At 42.6% G+C, this 20,133-nt stretch overlaps 1 protein-coding gene across 1 annotated transcript in view; it reads left to right on the top strand.

Annotated features, from left to right (window-relative positions):
• Positions 1 to 7,826, top strand: part of LOC149455557 (cysteine-rich venom protein-like) — a 34,048-nt gene extending 26,222 nt beyond the window's left edge. The window contains exons 6-8 of the mRNA XM_089685984.1: positions 2,046 to 2,143; positions 3,849 to 3,937; positions 6,411 to 7,826. Of these exons, the coding sequence (XP_089542110.1) occupies positions 2,046 to 2,143; positions 3,849 to 3,937; positions 6,411 to 6,535 (312 nt within the window). The 3' untranslated portion in view covers positions 6,536 to 7,826. The remainder of the gene's footprint in view (positions 1 to 2,045; positions 2,144 to 3,848; positions 3,938 to 6,410) is intronic.
• Positions 7,827 to 20,133: the final 12,307 nt, after the last annotated feature.

Genomic DNA, 20,133 nt, shown 5'->3' on the forward strand with positions numbered 1-20,133 from the left:
AGGGTGCTGTATGGCCTCCCATTGCTGCTGCCAGGCCCGTAATCTGCCATGGGCCCCCGTACCGACTCCTCATGCTGCTGCCAGGCCCGTAATCTGTCATGGGCCCCTGTACTCCCCCCTCATGCTGCTGCCAGGTCCAGAGTGTGTCATGGGTCCCTGTACGGCCTCCCATTGCTGCTGTCTCCATCGCCACACTCTGCCATGTGCCACTTTCAGGTCTCCTCACACTGCTGGTGGGTTCCATTTTGTCATAGGGTGCTGTATGGCCTCCCATTGCTGCTACCTCCACCGCCACACTGTGGCTCCACACTCTGGTTTTGGCCCCGTGACTGCCCAAATGAGTGAAGTGTGTGGTGATTCTAAGATCGACGGCACTCATCTGCATGTCATACTGACTGACAGTATTATTTCTCTTCCCCAGCAGACTCCAAGGGCATTTAAATTAAAGGTACAGTGTTCTGCACTAATATAAAGGCTCTCTGAAGCCTAGAAACACCCTTTTTATAAGTTAAATTCGCAGCAAATATATTCGACTCGAATCGAATTTATTCCGCGAATTCGCCGAATCAGCCGAATCAAATTTTTGAATAATTCGCTCATCTCTAATTCTGACAAAGGGGGGAACTGACTTGGTGTTACTGACCTCCCCAGTGACACCAATACAGTGATCAGTTCTAATAAAAAGCACTGACACTGTACTAATGGCACTGGGCAGGAAGGGGTTAACATGTGGGGCGATCAAAGGGTTAACTGTGTACTGTTTTACAGTGTATGCTGTGTGTTTGTGCTTCACTGTAAGCACACTGCTATGCATGGCCCTGCTATGCAAAGCCATGCTTAGCACGGTGCAGTAGCTGACAGGGGAGAGAACTGTTTTGTTTACTTAGTTCTCTCCCTCCATCTGTAATCCTGCGCAATCACCGGGTGCCGGCGAGTAATCACCGGCTGGGACCCTGTGATTGACAGCCGAGGCCGCGAACAGTTGCGCGGGTAGGGCGCGACCGCAGCACACATGCACCCCCTACCCAGATATGCAAAATCACGTATATATATGTGATTTTGCACACCCCTGCCACCCTGTAGCAGTATATCTGCTATAGGGCTGCAGGAAAGAAGTTGAGCAGTATTCAAATTGCTGCTACTTTTTGCTCTGGTACATGCACCTCGGCTTGTGCCCAGCCTCCATACCATTTGTTTGACAACGCCTTGCCTATTATCTTAGAAAATGACCATTACTTTTCTTTAACATTTGGATCCCATTAACTTCAGTGGGGTATGGATTAGGCACTCAGGCATTCGCTAGTTCTCGAACTTACCCTCAGTCTGAAACCCAGTTCTTTGGCGATTCACTACTTATCAACAAATCAGTCGTGGCTGCTGTGCCATAAAGTTACACGACTCTAAACAAGGCAAGTCAGTTTATTCTGATATTCTGAGTTTTAGATCCGCAATGAATGTATTGAATGTCACTAAAACTGGGTTTAAAGGATAACAAACCTCCAAAACATAAATTAACCATATTGCAGCTAACCACGTCTTAGATGTGGTGGCTGTACTAGTTACCTTTTTTCAGATTAAGAACATTTTCAGCATGTGCAGAATCTTGCCTGAGATGAAGCATTCTTGTCCTTTCTGTGAGCTGACTTGAAACTGCAATCAATATTATCTTCCTATTGTATACAGTACTAGCCACCCTTCATGTAGTGGGAATGAGAAGAGGAAGACATGTTTGAAGTCCAGTCTGGATGACTTCCATGGTTTTCTCCACAGATACAGTGGAGGAGAAATTGTAGCCACCTTAGGACAGGAAGTGTGTTATTTGCAGGATTACCAGGTAAAAATAAAGGGAAAATAAGAAAATTAACAAAGCCGCCACATCTAGGGACTGGTATATATACATTTTTGGTTTTAGATTTCGATACAATTTAATGTTGTTGCAGTTTTGGAGGTGATGAAGGCAGAAACACTTCATGGTGTTTATGTCTATACCTGTCTATTGCCAATCTAACAGTATGTATCTAATAAATCATGATTTCCAATTTCAGACTGTGTGGTACAGTTCCTATTTGGTGGGGTGTGATGTCTATTATTGCCCAGACCAACCTGTATTCAAATATATTTTTGTCGTCCGTATGTGCCCAACGTAAGTACTCATAACATATAGAAATGTAAAATAAAACCTTTATTTTAAAACAGTATAAAAATTCCTTTGACTGGTTATATTTGCACCCAAAAATATCCAGTATTTTCAATATATAAGTCAAGCAAAGAAGTGAGATCTGGGAACCACTGGTGATAAAAGCCTATATAAAGCAATATCCTTTATTGTACCAATGCCTAAAATTCAGAACCACATATTGAACTAAAATGTAATTTACCGTCCCTCTCAGCAAGATATCAAAAGGATATAAAATAGAGACAATCCATGTTACAAATGCTTGAGGGGGCAGTGAATTTAGGTGTGTGTCTGAATTTTGAATTTTAGGTGTTGGGTTAACCACTTCCTGCCCATAGGCTGTTTATATATGGCCTCAGCTTGAAGTGGTTATACCAGGATCATAACACCAGAGACAGTCATGATCCTGGTATGTATTTTTTCAGCACTATAAACCAAAAATGCTACTTAATTTATTTTTTTAATTTATTTTTAATAGTCAAACAAACTCACCCATCCATCCATGTCTCCATGCTTTATTTTGCTGAAAAAGCACTGTGAAAATACCCCCTAGTATTTTTGGCTGTGGCCATCTTGAGTAAGGGCAGATGATTCATGCAGCGTTTACTTCCTGGAATCCATCTTCCCTTACCTCAGGCATAAAGCTATAAAGGCCATATATAGGTAATGGGACTTTGGATATACCTCCACTGGTTGTACAAAAATTCAAAATGATTAAAAGATTAACATATTTTTATTTGTACATTTAAAAACATACAGTGTCCATGTAAAACAAGTAATATATGTAATCAGATGCCAATACTACCAATTGTTTTGCCATATAAGTAGTGGGAGCACTAAAGTTGTGGATTCCTCAGAGATCACTTAACATAGGTCAACACATTGCGTGGGAGACCTGCTTCATCAGAACCTTAGATCACAGATCTAGATAAAGCAGTCACTAAAAACAATGATAAAAAAGACAAATTAGAAATTTTACAAAAATTGTATTCATTCCCTAATTTAATACTCATGGGACATATGACATCATTTGCCTAGGCGTGGAAACTAGGAAGCAACTAGAGAAATGTTAAAAAAAAAGTTTGAAACCAATAAACATGATATACTTTCCTATCTATTTATTAATACTAGCAGCATAAGGATTACAAATATTAAGTGTTGATTGAGAGAGTGAAGTCCCGCTTTAAGAAAAGAAAATGAATGCAGCCAGAACATTTAAAGATTTGTAAGCTACAATATATTTTTATTTTGAGTTTAATACCACTTTAAATTTATGTTCTTAGAATTTGCAGGTATTGTGTGTTGCTTAATTATTCACTGCCTTTTTTTGAACATTTGAGAACAATCACTGATATTTTTTTTATATGCACTAACAGTTAGGACAGCGTCCTTTTTCTAGGTCCAAGTAATACTAATGCAGAGTTTTTGGACCCAGAAAAAGATGGTAGACCCTTAAAAACTTGCCTTGAAAAATTGAAGGCTAGTTGACTGTTCTTGCAGGGCCCATTCTCCACAGTTCAAAGCAAGGCAGTTATTGAATTTGTTTGAATAGCAACATAAAATAGCAACAAATAAAAAGAAAAAAATCTGTAAAATTCTCAACTGTGTTGTTGAAAGTGCATTAATAAGGCTATAATCACTTTACGTGTGACTTGTTTGGTAACTATTTCAGGGGAAATATCCAAGACTCCATCAATACACCATATACTGTAGGAAAACCGTGTGAGAAGTGCCCAAACAATTGTAATAATGGATTATGCAGTAAGTATTTCAGCTTTCAGTTAAAACATTGCTTTACATAACAAAAACCCTTGCCAGCAGAGGAAAGAGAGTGTTTGCGTTAACGTGTATTTCAATATACAGTATGTTGTGGTTATTATGTACAATGAAAGAAAGGAGCAATTCCAACGGGAACAAATCAGTGAACTTCTAATGCTCGCCAGTTATAAAGTAACAAAGCCTATGCAGTTTACCTAAAATGATATTAAACTATCTTTTTTTTTTAATTATGTAATATAATATATATTTATATTATATAATAATAAGAAAACAACTGCTACAAAAGTGACTGCAGAGCTGAGATTGAGCTCTGTAGCAGGGGCGGACTGACAACTCATGGGGCCCCCGGGCAATAGGGGATCATGTGGCCCCTGTGTCCTTGAAAAAAGCCTATGAAAAAGGTACCAGGGGCATCTCATGGGGCCCCCTACTGACCCCAGGCCCTCGGGCAGTGCCCGAGTTTCCAAATGGTCAGTCCGCCTCTGCTCTGTAGTCACTTTTGCAGCAGTTGTTTTCCTCTTTCAGGTCACAATCCTGCGCAATGTCCTTTTGTCTCTTGGGGTCATTTGACCATGTCAACCGCGCTTATGCTTTTTAGACAACGTTTTCCTGGAAACTGCATATGCCACCATAACCTTTGATACTGTACCTCATGACATGTCAAATAAATTGGCAACTTCAGTAATAGAGGCACCAGCTAAGCGGCACCAACAATTTTCCCTCTTTGAAGCGCTGTAAGCTCTGACATGACTTGCGTTTGTCTCCTTTAGCTGTTAAGGAGACACTTGTGTATGAGCACACATGTCAGGTTCCTAAACCCAGGGCTCTTTTTTTCAGATAATAGGTGCAGGTACTGCCTCTTACCGAGTCACCAGGTTTCTCCGTCTCATACCCACCACCTCCTCTGCAGTCAGCAATAATAGATCCCTCCACAGCAACAATAAAGCCCCCTTTCCCCAGCAACAGTAAATCCATTTTAGCAACAAAAGACCTTCCCCAGCAATAACAGACCCACAGCAAAATTCTCCCCCTAGCAGCATTAGCTCCCCCCGCAACAAAGTACCCGCCAACAACAATAGCTTCCCCCCAGCAACAATAGACCCCCGATGTAACAATACAGTAGATCTTCCAGCAGCCAGCATAAATAGACCCCCAGACAGCCAGCATTAATAGACCCCTCTCTCAACAGTAGATTTTTTCCAGTAGCAATTGATACTCTAGCATTATAAGATCCCCCGGTAAAAATAGGTTTCTCATCAGCAACAATAGACCCCACCATTAACAAATAATCTTCCCAGCGACAATAGGCCCCCCAGCAGCTGGCATTTCATTCAGTGCTGGAGATGCCAGACTTCATTCCTGCTAAAAAAAAATGCCTGCTTGATGCCGACTATACATGGATCAAAATTTGTACGATTCAGGAGGAACAAGCCAAATTTTGATCCATGTATGGGTAGGGAGGCTGTATAGGTATCAATCCACCAAATTACTTCTGTACAACCAACCTGTCGGATTTTCCCCACTCTATCAACTCTACCTTCTATTTCCTGCTACGTTGATCAGTATATTATGATGGCAGGGAAGTCTCAATGAGGAGAACTTGAGACATTTTTTTTTGTTAAACCCACTAGTTGAACAAAAAATAAAATACTCATCTATGGGCTGCCTAAGCCTAGCGTTGTGCGTCAATAGGCAAGCACAGCACCCGAAACATGGTGCTCATGCTGTTTTCTCCTCCCAGCAGGTTGACTGATGGCAACAGGAGCCTGTTGCTCCACTACCTTCAGTGTCTCTACAAAATCAAAAAATTTGGGGGAACAATCGATCCCCAAGATGACAGTGGTGACAAGGACAGCAGATAAATGTTTTGGGGATCCAACCCTACATCACTACAAAATATAACAGTGAGGTAGGGGTTTAAGGATGGAAACAAAGTGTCCAGCAGGGGACAATAAAATCTAATAATCTTGGAAGTGTCAAATCCCGAAGCTGCAGCTTTTATAACGAAGGGGCGGTAGGAGACCTGGGCAACTAGAGTGATGGGTATAGAGCTGCGTATACAATAGTGGAGTTTCACTCCGCATTTTTTTCTGTAGGAATGTTCGTTCATTTCTCAAATTATTAGTGGAGTCAGATCAGTGTTTGTTTTCAACCGCAGTGACCAGAAACCTTGAAGGAGCAGGATGGAAATTTTTTTTGTCAAGTCAAATGTTAGAAGCAAAAGAAAACTTTGGCTACTTTCAAAGGACATTCAAGTTTACATAGTATTTTCATGCAAACTTTCATTCGAAATTTTACTAATGTATACCCAGCTTTAGAGTTAAGTACTGAGATTGTTATTGGGAATTATCAGAATGGACAAAGTTTCCATAGGGGTTATGAGTAGACAGGCATACAGTAAAGTATTAATCTTTAATTCATCATGAATTCATTCATTTAATCATTTTCACCGCAGCCAATCCATGTCCCTATAACTTCGAGTCCAAAATGTGCACTGACTACAAATCAATGTGCTCACACGATATGGTAAAATCTCAATGCCCAAGAACATGCAGGTGCACCAACGGTGAAATTGTCTAACGTCTATGGTATGTCCAATTGCGTCAAAAACCAAAAAGATATTCATGTTCATCAATGCTCTGTACACACCTTAAATGAATGTTTTCTTCTGAATGCTTACTATGTACTGTATCTTTAATTCCTCTCCTATTATCAAGTAGCACAATAAAAAAAAAATATGAGCAATTCTGACCAGTCACTGTATTGTCAATCTCCTGATTTTGGCTGTTCAATTTTTTTTCCATGGTTAATTGTTCATGAATCCTCTAGGAGGGGAATGTTAAAGGCCTTACCAGTTTACCATTTTTGCCTGCCCATCTAGGGACCAGTAATAGTTTGCCTCATCCTGGCAAAATGGATTGTACTGTACACACCCATATCCATACTAGTGTGTCATGGAGTCAACATGTAATTGACCCTATTTTGACTCCACTAATTGCTTATTAGGACTGGAATGTAAGAAGATGAGTGCCACAGTTCAAGTCCAGTAAAAGTTTTTTTTTTATTCCTGGTAAAAAGTCAGAGGACAAAGCCAACACATTTCAGGGGCTCAAGGCTCTTCCTTCATCAGGGCTTAGAGCCTGGTTGTAATAGAGGCTTATACACCCATACCCAAACTGGTGTGTCATGTCATCATGATGTCATTTCCTTCATTTTTACTCCACTAATTCCTTATTAGCACTGGAATGGAATGTGTAAGCATAGTGTGAAAAGATGAGTGCTGCATAGTTCAACCGTAGTAAAAATATTTCAATCTTGGTTTCAGGATTTCAGGGTCTCAAGGCTCTTCCTTCATTAGTGCTTGGAAGCTGGCTGTAATAGAGGCTTATGTTGGACACAAAATTGTAAGGCAGTGTAATCTCCAACTGACTGGGTGACTCTCCACTAGAAAACCCCCAAAATGTGTTGGTTTTATCTTCTGACTTACTACTAAACCTTTACTGGACTTGAACTAACCTGTGGCACTCGCATCTATTTACACTTTGCTTAGACTTTCCCAGGAACCCTCAGGGATACTCCACATAACAGGAAGCTGCCTCCCTTGATCTGGAGGTCAAACATGTTTTTCCCTTTTGGATGCATCTCCCCTAACATATATTTTGCATGGAATGGAATGGGGGCTTTCCTAACACAGAATGGAGCTGGTAAAGGCATCTAAAATTTTTTTTTTATTTTCATTCACTGATCCACAATAGATATCTGCTTGCTGGGGGCTGGTCTGATCCTGATTTGAATCTGTTCAACCAATCACAGATATAACAGATTGCAAGTAAAATGTAAAATTTTTAAATAAATCTACAGTATGACTATTTACCTTTGTATGTGTTTTTCTTTTTTGGTGCATTTCATTTTTGTTTTTTTTTTGGGGGGGGGGGCGGAAGTAACAATTCCTGTAATTTGTAACAGGGAACAAAGATTAAAGCTGCATACAGTCAGATCTACTCTCAGATATGATCTTCATGCACTACAACATTGACCGACAGCTGTGTGAGCTAAAGATCTGCCTCACTGGGTTATAATTTTAATACGTTGTTTAGCGATTCTCTCATAACACGTCTGTTAGTGAAATCTCTAGATCTGGCAGATCAAATATACCTCCAAGCTGTCTATAGAGACTGTCCCTCTTAACTCCTCAGTTGTCCTTTTTGGTCTGATTTGTGGACCTCTATATAAAATGTTCTATTTATTTGCTAAAACTGCTATACTGCACTAAACCGTTCATTCAACATCTAAATGATCCTATTTGTTGTTTTTAAAATCCTATATAAAGTGAAACTATAAAATATATAAAACAGCGCTAACCTACCCCCAACACAATCAATGCTGTGAAACACAAAAATCGCACCCCCTATATATGTACGGTGCTGTTTATACCAAAAAGTGCAGTCATGCAATAAATGACTACTAATATAATTCAAACTTTATAACTTGAACCCCTCTTGTATAACCACTACTACAAATAACTGTGAAAAATGTTCAACAGTCAAGTGTGTAAAATAAGCAAAATATTAAACAAAGTTCTGTTGTGCAATAAATATTCTAATCATACAATTCATATAACCACTCCTACAAATAAATGTGACAAATGTTCAATAATCAAGTGTGTAAAATATACAAAATGTTGAACATTGGCTGCTGGAGGCATCGGCCGGAGTCGATCCCATTCTGAGACTGTATTTTATATTCTTGTGTCAGAGATGTGAGTTTTATGGAATGTCTTTTTATATTCAAATAGTATTTATTGAAGAAATTTTCAACAATTTATCGCAACGTGTTACACGGATATAGTACGAACAATGTTCACAATAAAATGTATAATCAAAAGAAAAACAAGCAAATATTAGATAAAACAAATTCCCACTGTTTAGCTGGGAATGATGAAGCAGGGCCTCGAATACTTGAGAGGTATGCTCAGGAGATTGCGAACTTAGTGTGGGTGAAAATGTGATAAACCATAGAGGGGAGAAGGGTTAGAAGGGAGGGAGAGGAGGGGGGGGAGGGCACCAGTCAAATATGTTGACTACAGTATGGTGGTATATTATTATAGTTATCACTTAACAGAGCAATTAGGGTCTTGAAGCCACCGAGACCATTGAAAGCAGAATTTGTGGTATGAAAAATTTTGGATAGCTGTTCTCTTTTCCATCTCACAATGGAGATTAAGCTCTATAATGAGGGTTGAGATCGAAGGGGATGTAGTGGATTTCCATAATTTAGTGATATTAGTTTTTGCTATTGCTAGTATATGAATTATGATAGTACGAGAGTCCACAGGGAAATTTTCTATTCCTATATGAAGGAGAGCTGTAATTGGGCTTGGATTTGTTGGAACTTTCGATATGGCGGAGATCAGTTGAAATATTTTGTTCCAGTACGATGTGAGAGATTTACATGACCAAAGTATATGGAGGATCGTTCCTATTTCTCCGCAGTGTCTCCAGCACTTGGGCGAATGTTGTGTGTAATAAAGATTGAGCTTAACAGGCGTTAGATACCACTGATGTAAGATTTTCATGTATGCTTCCCAATGGGAATTACATTTGGATGCCTTGTATGTGGTATTGAAGGTTTTCGACCAAGTGTAAGGAGAGACTGGTTGGCGGAATATTTTTTCCCAGTTAGTCAGGGAAGTAGTATGTATATCAAACTGAGCGTGATTTATAATTGAGTAGAAGGTTGAGATTCCCTTCTTGGGGTAATGAGATCTCTGGAAGAAGAGGTGTGCCCTGGAGGGAATTATTAGTTCTATAGGTATATCTATTGTATGTAAAGCATGGGCAATTCTCATGTATGTGAATTTTTCATTGTCAGCGAGGTAAAACTTTGTTTGGAGATTAGCAAAGGATTTTAGTTTATGATCCGTATATAAGTCTCGAATACGGGTTATACCTTGATTTTCCCAGTGCGTGAGGTTTAGTGATGGGATGATGAGGTGCAATGTAGAAATTGGAGTAGGAATTTTTGTTGTGTCATTGTCTGGGTAATGAGAGGACAAGAGGTCACACCAGGCTTGTAAAGAGGCTTTTATGCATGGGTGCTTAGAGAATGGAAGAATTTGGCTATTTAGAGGGAGGAATAATAGATTATCAGGAATATATGGGAGATGTGACGGAATTTCTAAGTGAGTCCACAATTTATCTTTTGTAGGATGCCACCAAAAGAAGAGCTGATCTAGGAGCAAAGCGTTGTAGAAAGATTTTAAATGGGGATGGCCTGCTCCCCCTCTAGAAGGAGGTCTTATTAGTAGATTTGTTGTACATCTAGGCTTTTTGTTGTTCCACACAAATTTATTTAGTATCGCTTGGAGTTTAGAAAAAAAGGTATTAGGAACTGGAATAGGGAGAGTACGGAAAATGTAAAGTATTTTAGGTAATATTCACATTTTTAAAGATGCTATTCTACCCATTGTCGATAATGTTGGTGTATGTAGTTGTTTGAGCTCTCGTGGAATGGAGTTAAGTAGAAGTTTATAATTAGCTTCATATAATTGGTTAGTTGAGGACGTAAGCTTTATTCCCAGGTATGGAATGTTGTGTAATTCCCATGTAAAAGGGAAATGCTTGCTCAGCATATTTTGGGTCTTAGGAGGGGTGTATAAGTTTAGGATGGAGGATTTTGGTTCATTGAGCTTGTAGTAGGAGACTTCTGAGTAGTTGTGAAGATGCATGCGTATCGATTGAAGAGATTTGTAGGGATTAGTGACCATTAGGATAATATCATCAGCAAAAAGGCTAATTTTGTGATCCATTTTGGAATGTGTAATACCTGTGAATGTTGGGTCGTCCCTAAGTCTAGAGGCCAAGGGTTCAATTAATAGAGTGAATATTATGGGAGAGAGGGGGCAGCCTTGTCTAGTGCCATTAGAAATTTGGAAGGGTTTGGAGAGTGTACCATTAGTTAGAACTGTAGCAGAGGGTTTGGAGTAGAGGGCGAGTATTGCCGATAACATCCAATCTGTAAGACCAAATTTTTGGAGTGTGAGTTTCATAAAAAGCCAATGGATTCGATCAAATGCTTTTTCAGCATCTAAAGATAGTAGTAATGAGGGCTGTTTGGTGGTTTCAAGCTTGTGGATGAGGGATATTATTCTTCTAGTAGCATCCGGTGCTTGTCTACCGGGGACAAAACCTACTTGGTCAGGATGGATTAGCGTGGGAAGGTAAGGGAGTAATCTCTGGGCAATTATTTTGGCATATATCTTTATGTCTGTGTTTAATAGAGAGATCGGTCTATAGTTTTGTACCAGTTGGGGATCTTTGTTTGGTTTGGGAATGGTTGTAATTACTGACTGTAGCATTTCAGAGGGGAAAATCCCCGTAGAGGCAACATGATTAAATAATTCAGATAAATGTGTTGTAAGGTTGGATGCCATTATTTTATTTTCAAATATTTTTATTAGAAGATTTTTGAACATACAAAAAACAATGAAAAACAGTAGTATAACGCAGTTCACATTTATATAAGCAAAATATGCAGTCAGAGAATGAGCTAATGGCACCTCGCCATCTGGCCGAGGTACTATGCAACGTCTTTAGTAAGGTACATGAGAGGTATGCTTCCTTATGTGAACCAAGTGGAACGATAGTGGGTATATTTAGGGGGGATAGAAAGAGAAGAGAGAGGGGAGGAGGGGGGGGAGGGGGTGGGTGAAGGCACCATAGTTGTCAAGGTGATGTAGTATAAAGGGATGTTATAGTATCATTTTATTGAACAGTTAGGGTTCTGTAACCATCGAGTCCATTGGATTTTGAATTTATAGTACGAGGAATTACAAAGTGCTGTGTTTCTCTCCATCTCACAGGAGAAATTAAGATCGGTCAATAGGCGGGAAAGTGTAGGAGTGGTGTTGGAACGCCAGAGCCTGGTGATATTCAGTTTTGCAGCCGATAAGATATGTATAATAATAGTACGTGAGGATAGTGGAAATTTGTCTATACCAATGTGAAGGAGTGCTAAAGCAGGGTTTGGGGAGATTGGGGTTTGTGCTATTAAGGAGATTAATTGGAAAACTTGATTCCAATAGGAAGTAAGGGATTTACATGCCCACAGCAGGTGAAGAAGAGAGCCTCTATCTCCACAATGTCTCCAGCAAGTTTGGGGGAGATGAGGGTAAAATATAGACAATTTGACAGGTGTTAAGTACCATTGATGGAGTATTTTTTATGTATGATTCCCAGTGTGAGCTACACTTTGAGGCCTTAAACGTAGTGGAGAAAGTTCTCTCCCAGATAGAAGGAGATATCGGTTGTTGATTTATGTTTTCCCAATTTGCTAAGGATGATGTATAAGTGGTGAACTGTGAGTCAACCAGCATTGTGTAAAAAGTCGATATACCTTTCTTTGGGTAGGTAGATTTTTGTAAAAAGTGGTGTGCCGTCGCTGGGAGTTTTATGTTAAGTGGTACTTTCGTCCTGTGAAGGGTGTGAGTTAAGCGTATATAGGTAAAATATTCTGTAACCGGAATTCGGTATTTGTCCCGAATGTCCTGAAAGGTATGTAGTTTATCGTTAGCGTATAGTTCTTGTATATGAAGCATGCCCTGGTCTATCCAGAGGTTTAGGTTTAAATGTGGAGAGAGGAAATGTAGGGACGAAAGTGGGGTGGGAATTTGGAGATTGTCTTTCCGTAGTTGGGTAAGAGTAAGAAACTCCTCCCAAGCTGCTAGGGAAGCTCGTATACAAGGGTTATGGTGCAAGGCTGTGGGATGTACTCCACGGGATACAAAAAGTATATTAGGCAAGGCATGTGGTAGGAATAGGGAGGTTTCCATCAGGGTCCAGGTCTTATTAACAGTGGGCTGCTTCCAGAAGAAAAGCTGGTCAAGTAGAGCAGCCAGGTAATACGACTTAACATGTGGAAGGCCCGCTCCACCTCTGGAGGGAGGGCGAATTAGAAGATTCGTAACATATCTAGGCTTTTTTGAGTTCCATACGAACTGATTTAGAATTGTCTGAAGTTTGGTAAAAAAGATATGAGGAATTGGGATAGGGAGTGTTCTGAAGATGTAGAGTATCTTGGGTAAGATACACATTTTAAGTGTAGCTATTCTACCCAACGTCGAGAGGGTAGTAGTGAGTAGGCCTTTAATCTCTTGTGGGATATATTCAAGCAGCGGTTTAAAGTTAGTATTATACAATTGGTTAGTCTTTGGAGTGAGTTTAATTCCTAGGTATGGAATAGCAAGTCTTTCCCAAGTGAAGGGGAAGTGCTTGGAAATAAGGTTTTGGGTGTTCGTAGGTGTGTGAAGATTTAGTATGGAGGATTTCGGTGCGTTAAGTTTGTAGTAAGATACTGATTAGAGATGAGCGAATCGAACATGACGAAGTGGAATTCGTTCCGAAGATTTGGAAAAATTCTATTCGCGACGAATCCGAAGATTAGCAAACTTCGGATGCGCAAATCGAATTTTCACAAAAATGGAGGCGACATGTGTGGCGACGGAGAAAATGGACAGAGAAGATGGGGCGGGGATCTCTGGGAAGGCGTGCAGACAAGGCGCGCTGACCCATAATGCATTGCATTCATGACATGTGATTGCATTAGCCAATCAGCAGCCAGCCAGCACTGTGTAATGGTGGAGCTATAAATCGCGGCCATCTTAGAATTCTCCATTAGCCTCCGGTCATTCAAGAGAGACAGACCTGTGTGTATTAAGGGACAGAGTAAGGGCCACAGAGACTTTAGGGCCACAGAGTCGTTACTCAGGGACACAGAATCGTTACTCAGGGACACAGAATCATTACTCAGGGACACAGAATCGTTACTTAGGGCCACAGCTATCAAAGAATCGAAAATTTAAAGTGACATACACCCTTTTTTTTTTTGGTGGCTGTCGTGCACAGTTGGTGCTGCAGTTTGACGATTGTGCAAAATAAACTGACTTTCTGCTTCACAACCACTATTGTACGTTCAAAGAGTTAGATCCATTTACACGCCGGGTGGCGGTAATATTTTTTGGGTGATTAGTGCATTCCAGTGACATAAACGTACAGTTTCCAGCCAACGGCAAGCTGCATTTGACCGATTGTGCTAAATAAACTGACTTTCTGCTTCACAACCACTATTGTACGTTCAAAGAGTTAAATCCATTTACACGCCGGCTGGCGGTAATATTTTTTGGGTGATTAGTGCATTCCAGTGACAGAAACGTACAGTTTCCAGCCAACGGCAAGCTGCAATTGACCGATTGTGTACAATAAACTGACTTTCTGCTTCACAAACACTATTGTACGTTCAAAGAGTTAAATCCATTTACACGCCGGGTGGCGGTAATATTTTTTGGGTGATTAGTGCATTCCAGTGACCTAAACGTACAGTTTCCAGCCAACGGCAAGCTGCAATTGACCGATTGTGCTAAATAAACTGACTTTCTGCTTCACAACCACTATTGTACGTTCAAAGAGTTAGATCCATTTACGCGCCGGGAGGCGGTAATATTTTTTGGGTGATTAGTGCATTCCAGTGACATAAACGTACAGTTTCCAGCCAACGGCAAGCTGCAATTGACCGATTGTGTACAATAAACTGACTTTCTGCTTCACAACCACTATTGTACGTTCAAAGAGTTAAATAGATTTACACGCCGGCTGGCGGTAATATTTTTTGGGTGATTAGTGCATTCCAGTGACATAAACGTACAGTTTCCAGCCAACGGCAAGCTGCAATTGACCGATTGCGCTAAATAAACTGACTTTCTGCTTCACAACCACTATTGTACGTTCAAAGAGTTAAATCCATTTACACGCCGGCTGGCGGTAATATTTTTTGGGTGATTAGTGCATTCCAGTGACATAAACGTACAGTTTCCAGCCAACGGCAAGCTGCAATTGACCGATTGTGCTAAATAAACTGACTTTCTGCTTCACAACCACTATTGTACGTTCAAAGAGTTAAATCCATTTACACGCCGGCTGGCGGTAATATTTTTTGGGTGATTAGTGCATTCCAGTGACAGAAACGTACAGTTTCCAGCCAACGGCAAGCTGCAATTGACCGATTGTGTACAATAAACTGACTTTCTGCTTCACAAACACTATTGTACGTTCAAAGAGTTAAATCCATTTACACGCCGGGTGGCGGTAATATTTTTTGGGTGATTAGTGCATTCCAGTGACCTAAACGTACAGTTTCCAGCCAACGGCAAGCTGCAATTGACCGATTGTGCTAAATAAACTGACTTTCTGCTTCACAACCACTATTGTACGTTCAAAGAGTTAAATCCATATACACGCCGGGTGGTGGTAATATTTTTTGGGTGATTAGTGCATTCCAGTGACATAAACGTACAGTTTCCAGCCAACGGCAAGCTGCAATTGACCGATTGTGCTAAATAAACTGACTTTCTGCTTCACAACCACTATTGTACGTTCAAAGAGTTAAATCTATTTACACGCCGGCTGGCGGTAATATTTTTTGGGTGATTAGTGCATTCCAGTGACATAAACGTACAGTTTCCAGCCAACGGCAAGCTGCAATTGACCGATTGTGTACAATAAACTGACTTTCTGCTTCACAACCACTATTGTACGTTCAAAGAGTTAAATCCATTTACACGCCGGGTGGCGGTAATATTTTTTGGGTGATTAGTGCATTCCAGTGACCTAAACGTACAGTTTCCAGCCAACGGCAAGCTGCAATTGACCGATTGTGTACAATAAACTGACTTTCTGCTTCACAACCACTATTGTACGTTCAAAGAGTTAAATCCATTTACACGCCGGCTGGCGGTAATATTTTTTGGGTGATTAGTGCATTCCAGTGACATAAACGTACAGTTTCCAGCCAACGGCAAGCTGCAATTGACCGATTGTGTACAATAAACTGACTTTCTGCTTCACAACCACTATTGTACGTTCAAAGAGTTAAATCCATTTACACGCCGGCTGGCGGTAATATTTTTTGGGTGATTAGTGCATTCCAGTGACCTAAACGTACAGTTTCCAGCCAACGGCAAGCTGCAATTGACCGATTGTGCTAAATAAACTGACTTTCTGCTTCACAACCACTATTGTACGTTCAAAGAGTTAAATCCATATACACGCCGGGTGGTGGTAATATTTTTTGGGTGATTAGTGCATTCCAGTGACATAAACGTACAGTTTCCAGCCAACGGCAAGCTGCAATTGACCGATTGTGCTAAATAAACTGACTTTCTGCTTCACAACCACTATTGTACGTTCAAAGAGTTAAATCCATTTACACGCCGGCTGGCGGTAATATTTTTTGGGTGATTAGTGCATTCCAGTGACATAAACGTACAGTTTCCAGCCAACGGCAAGCTGCAATTGACCGATTGTGTACAATAAACTGACTTTCTGCTTCACAACCACTATTGTACGTTCAAAGAGTTAAATCCATTTACACGCCGGCTGGCGGTAATATTTTTTGGGTGATTAGTGCATTCCAGTGACATAAACGTACAGTTTCCAGCCAATGGCAAGCTGCAATTGACCGATTGTGTACAATAAACTGACTTTCTGCTTCACAACCACTATTGTACGTTCAAAGAGTTAAATCCATTTACTCGCCGGGTGGCGGTAATATTTTTTGGGTGATTAGTGCATTCCAGTGACCTAAACGTACAGTTTCCAGCCAACGGCAAGCTGCAATTGACCGATTGTGCTAAATAAACTGACTTTCTGCTTCACAACCACTATTGTACGTTCAAAGAGTTAAATCCATTTACACGCCGGCTGGCGGTAATATTTTTTGGGTGATTAGTGCATTCCAGTGACAGAAACGTACAGTTTCCAGCCAACGGCAAGCTGCAATTGACCGATTGTGTACAATAAACTGACTTTCTGCTTCACAAACACTATTGTACGTTCAAAGAGTTAAATCCATTTACACGCCGGGTGGCGGTAATATTTTTTGGGTGATTAGTGCATTCCAGTTACCTAAACGTACAGTTTCCAGCCAACGGCAAGCTGCAATTGACCGATTGTGTACAATAAACTGACTTTCTGCTTCACAACCACTATTGTACGTTCAAAGAGTTAAATCCATATACACGCCGGGTGGCGGTAATATTTTTTGGGTGATTAGTGCATTCCAGTGACATAAACGTACAGTTTCCAGCCAACGGCAAGCTGCAATTGACCGATTGTGCTAAATAAACTGACTTTCTGCTTCACAACCACTATTGTACGTTCAAAGAGTTAGATCCATTTACACGCCGGGTGGCGGTAATATTTTTGGGTGATTAGTGCATTCCAGTGACATAAACGTACAGTTTCCAGCCAACGGCAAGCTGCAATTGACCGATTGTGCTAAATAAACTGACTTTCTAAAATCCTTTTTTTTTTTTGGGGTACTTATTGAATTAAAGAGTATGTCAGACAACACGCAGAGGAGTGGCAGAGGAGGCAATGTTTCAGGAGCGAGCAGACGTGGCAGCAGAGGAAGGGGTCGAGGCAGCACTAGTCACAGCCAGAGGCCAGTGCTCCCGGTGTCATCCAGCGGTCGTGTCTCCACCGACAACCCTGCCGTCATCGATTGGTTGACTCGGTCGTCTTCCTCTTCCCAGGTCACCTCTGACACCTACAGCCAACGGTCGGTGGGTACGTCAGACACAACCGTTAGTTGGCATGGCCCGGGAGCAAGCCCACTGAAATCACGTGTCCTCGACCTGCCCCTGTCCTTTGGTGTTCCCTCACCAAGCGAAGTATCGCATGCTGTGAGCTCAGCCCCACTGTACAGTGAGGAAGAGCTAACAGAGGGCGGTCAGGAACGGGGGGAGACATCCGCCTCTTCAGCAGCCAGGCGAAGAAGTACTGGCGAGGAGAGTGGCTCGGTAGCCGGTCTAGAGACAGGTCTGTCTCCTGACCCACACGCAGCCGAGGGGGCTAGTAGTGACGCGGAGACCCTAATTGATGATGATGAGGCTGATCGCACTTGGCAGCCTCGTCGTCATCAGGCTATTGCTTCCGCATCATCAGGAGAAGAGGGTGCCAGCTTGCCAGCGAGCAAAACAGTCGGTGGGTTGCCCAGGAGGCAGCAGGGTCGCAGCAGTGTCAGTGGAGCCAAACGGCCACATAGTAGAGCACCAGCTCCACTGCAGCCTACCACCACGGCCAGTAGTGGTGCCGGTGTGCACGGAGGAAGTAGCAGTCAGCCAGTGAGGAGTAGCGGGGGCAAAGTTTCCTACTCGGCGGTGTGGCAATTTTTCGTCAAGCCGCCCGAGGAAGTAAACGTAGCCGTATGTCGACTATGTGGCCAGAAAGTCAAGCGTGGCCAGGGGGCCAATGTTGGGACTACAGCGTTGCGTCAGCATATGCAGCGTCGCCATTCGGTGGCCTGGGAAAACCGTGATAAAGATACGGCGGTTCTGCCTGCCCCAGCCCCCCCCTCCATCACCCGCTCCGTTACTTGCTCCGTCACCCGACGTCAATCGCCCTCTATCAGCCAGTGAAGGCTCCAACACCTCTGCTGAGGGGAGTTGTCGCTCGTTGGCATCTTCCGCTCGTTCAGATGCTCCTTCTCCTGCTACTCCTCTTCACGGATTCCGTCAGCAGTCTTTCTTGGAATCCGTTTCCAAGAGAAAACAGTTTGCGAGCACGCACCCGACGGTGCAGAAGCTGAACGTCCTCCTGTCCAAGTTGCTGGTGCTGCAGTCCCTCCCTTTCCAAGTGGTGGACTCAGCACCTTTCCGAGAAATGATGGCTTGTGCCGAGCCGCGGTGGAGAGTGCCAAGCTGGCATTTCTTCGCCAAAAAGGCAGTGCCAGCCCTGCATTCACATGTAGAAGAGATGGTGGGCCAGTCTTTGAGCATGTCGGTCTCTGCCAAAGTGCACGGCAGCGCCGACGTGTGGAGCTGTAACTACGGTCAGGGACAGTACATGTCATTTACGGCCCACTGGGTGAACGTGGTGCCGGCACAGCCTCACCAGCAACTTGGACAGGTCACGCCGCGTTTGCCTCCACGTTTGCACGTCCTTGGTCCAGCAAAGATGTCCGCCTCTACCACCTCTTCTTCCGCCGTGTCTTCAGCCGCCACCCCCGTGCCAAGTCCCATTACCCGACCGGCATATCACATGTGCAGGGCGCAACGGTGTCACGCTGTGCTGCACCTGGTATGCCTTGGCGAACGTAGTCACACAGGGGAGGAACTTCTGAGTGTAATGAACAGAGAAATCGACAGATGGCTGTCTCCGTGCAAACTGAAAATCGGAACCATGTTGACCGACAACGGAAAGAACATGGTGTCTGCTCTGCGTCAAGGAAGGTTGTGCCATGCGCCATGCATGGCTCACGTGTTCAATCTGGTTGTCAAGCGGTTCCTAAAATCCACCATCCCACTGCAAGACATCCTTAAAATGTCACGTAAACTTTGCATGCATTTCAGCCATTCCTACACCGCAAAGCACACCCTCCTTGAGCTGCAGCGGCAGAACAGAATTCCACAGCATCGCCTGATCTGCGACGTTGCAACAAGGTGGAATTCAACCCTACATATGTTAAACCGCCTTTACGAACAGCGAAAGGCCATCACCGATTTCCTGATGTTACAAGCGGATAAAGGTACTCCCCTGTGTAACTTAGATGTCAGCCATTGGCAGCTCATGTGTGACAGCTGCCGCTTGCTCAGGCCCTTTGAGGAGGCCACGCTATTCGTGAGTCGGCAGGACTATGGGATGAACAACGTCATTCCTCTGTTGCACGTCCTGGAACAAATGCTGTTAACAGTGGCTGGTCAGGGTGCGGTAGACGTGGCGCACAGATCTCAACGCCACATGACCCCTGTGGGGGCAGGACAGGAAGAAGAGGAGGAGGTAGAGGAGGACATTGGTGCTCAGGAATTATTGAGTGAAATGGGTGGTTTTTCCACTCAGCGGACAGGAGTGGAGGAGCAGGAGCATCTGGTAGAGGAGGAGGAGGAGACAGAGGACCCAGACGCACCGTGTCAGTATGCTGTGGAGATGGAGGCAGGGAGTCCCTCGCATTCCTTGGCACAAATGGCCCATAGCATGCTCGGTTGCTTGCGTAGCGACAGCCGAATAATAACCATCAGACAGAGGGATGACTTTTGCCTGTCCACCTTGTTGGACTCTCGCTACCGTTCAAAAATGGTGGCTTTTTTCACACCTGCTGAGAGGGAGGCCAAAATAAAGTACTATAAA

The sequence above is a fragment of the Staurois parvus genome, unplaced genomic scaffold (assembly GCF_062004578.1).
Source record: "Staurois parvus isolate SC_StPar_1 unplaced genomic scaffold, SC_StPar_1.0 ptg000390l, whole genome shotgun sequence".
Lineage (NCBI taxonomy): Eukaryota > Metazoa > Chordata > Amphibia > Anura > Ranidae > Staurois > Staurois parvus.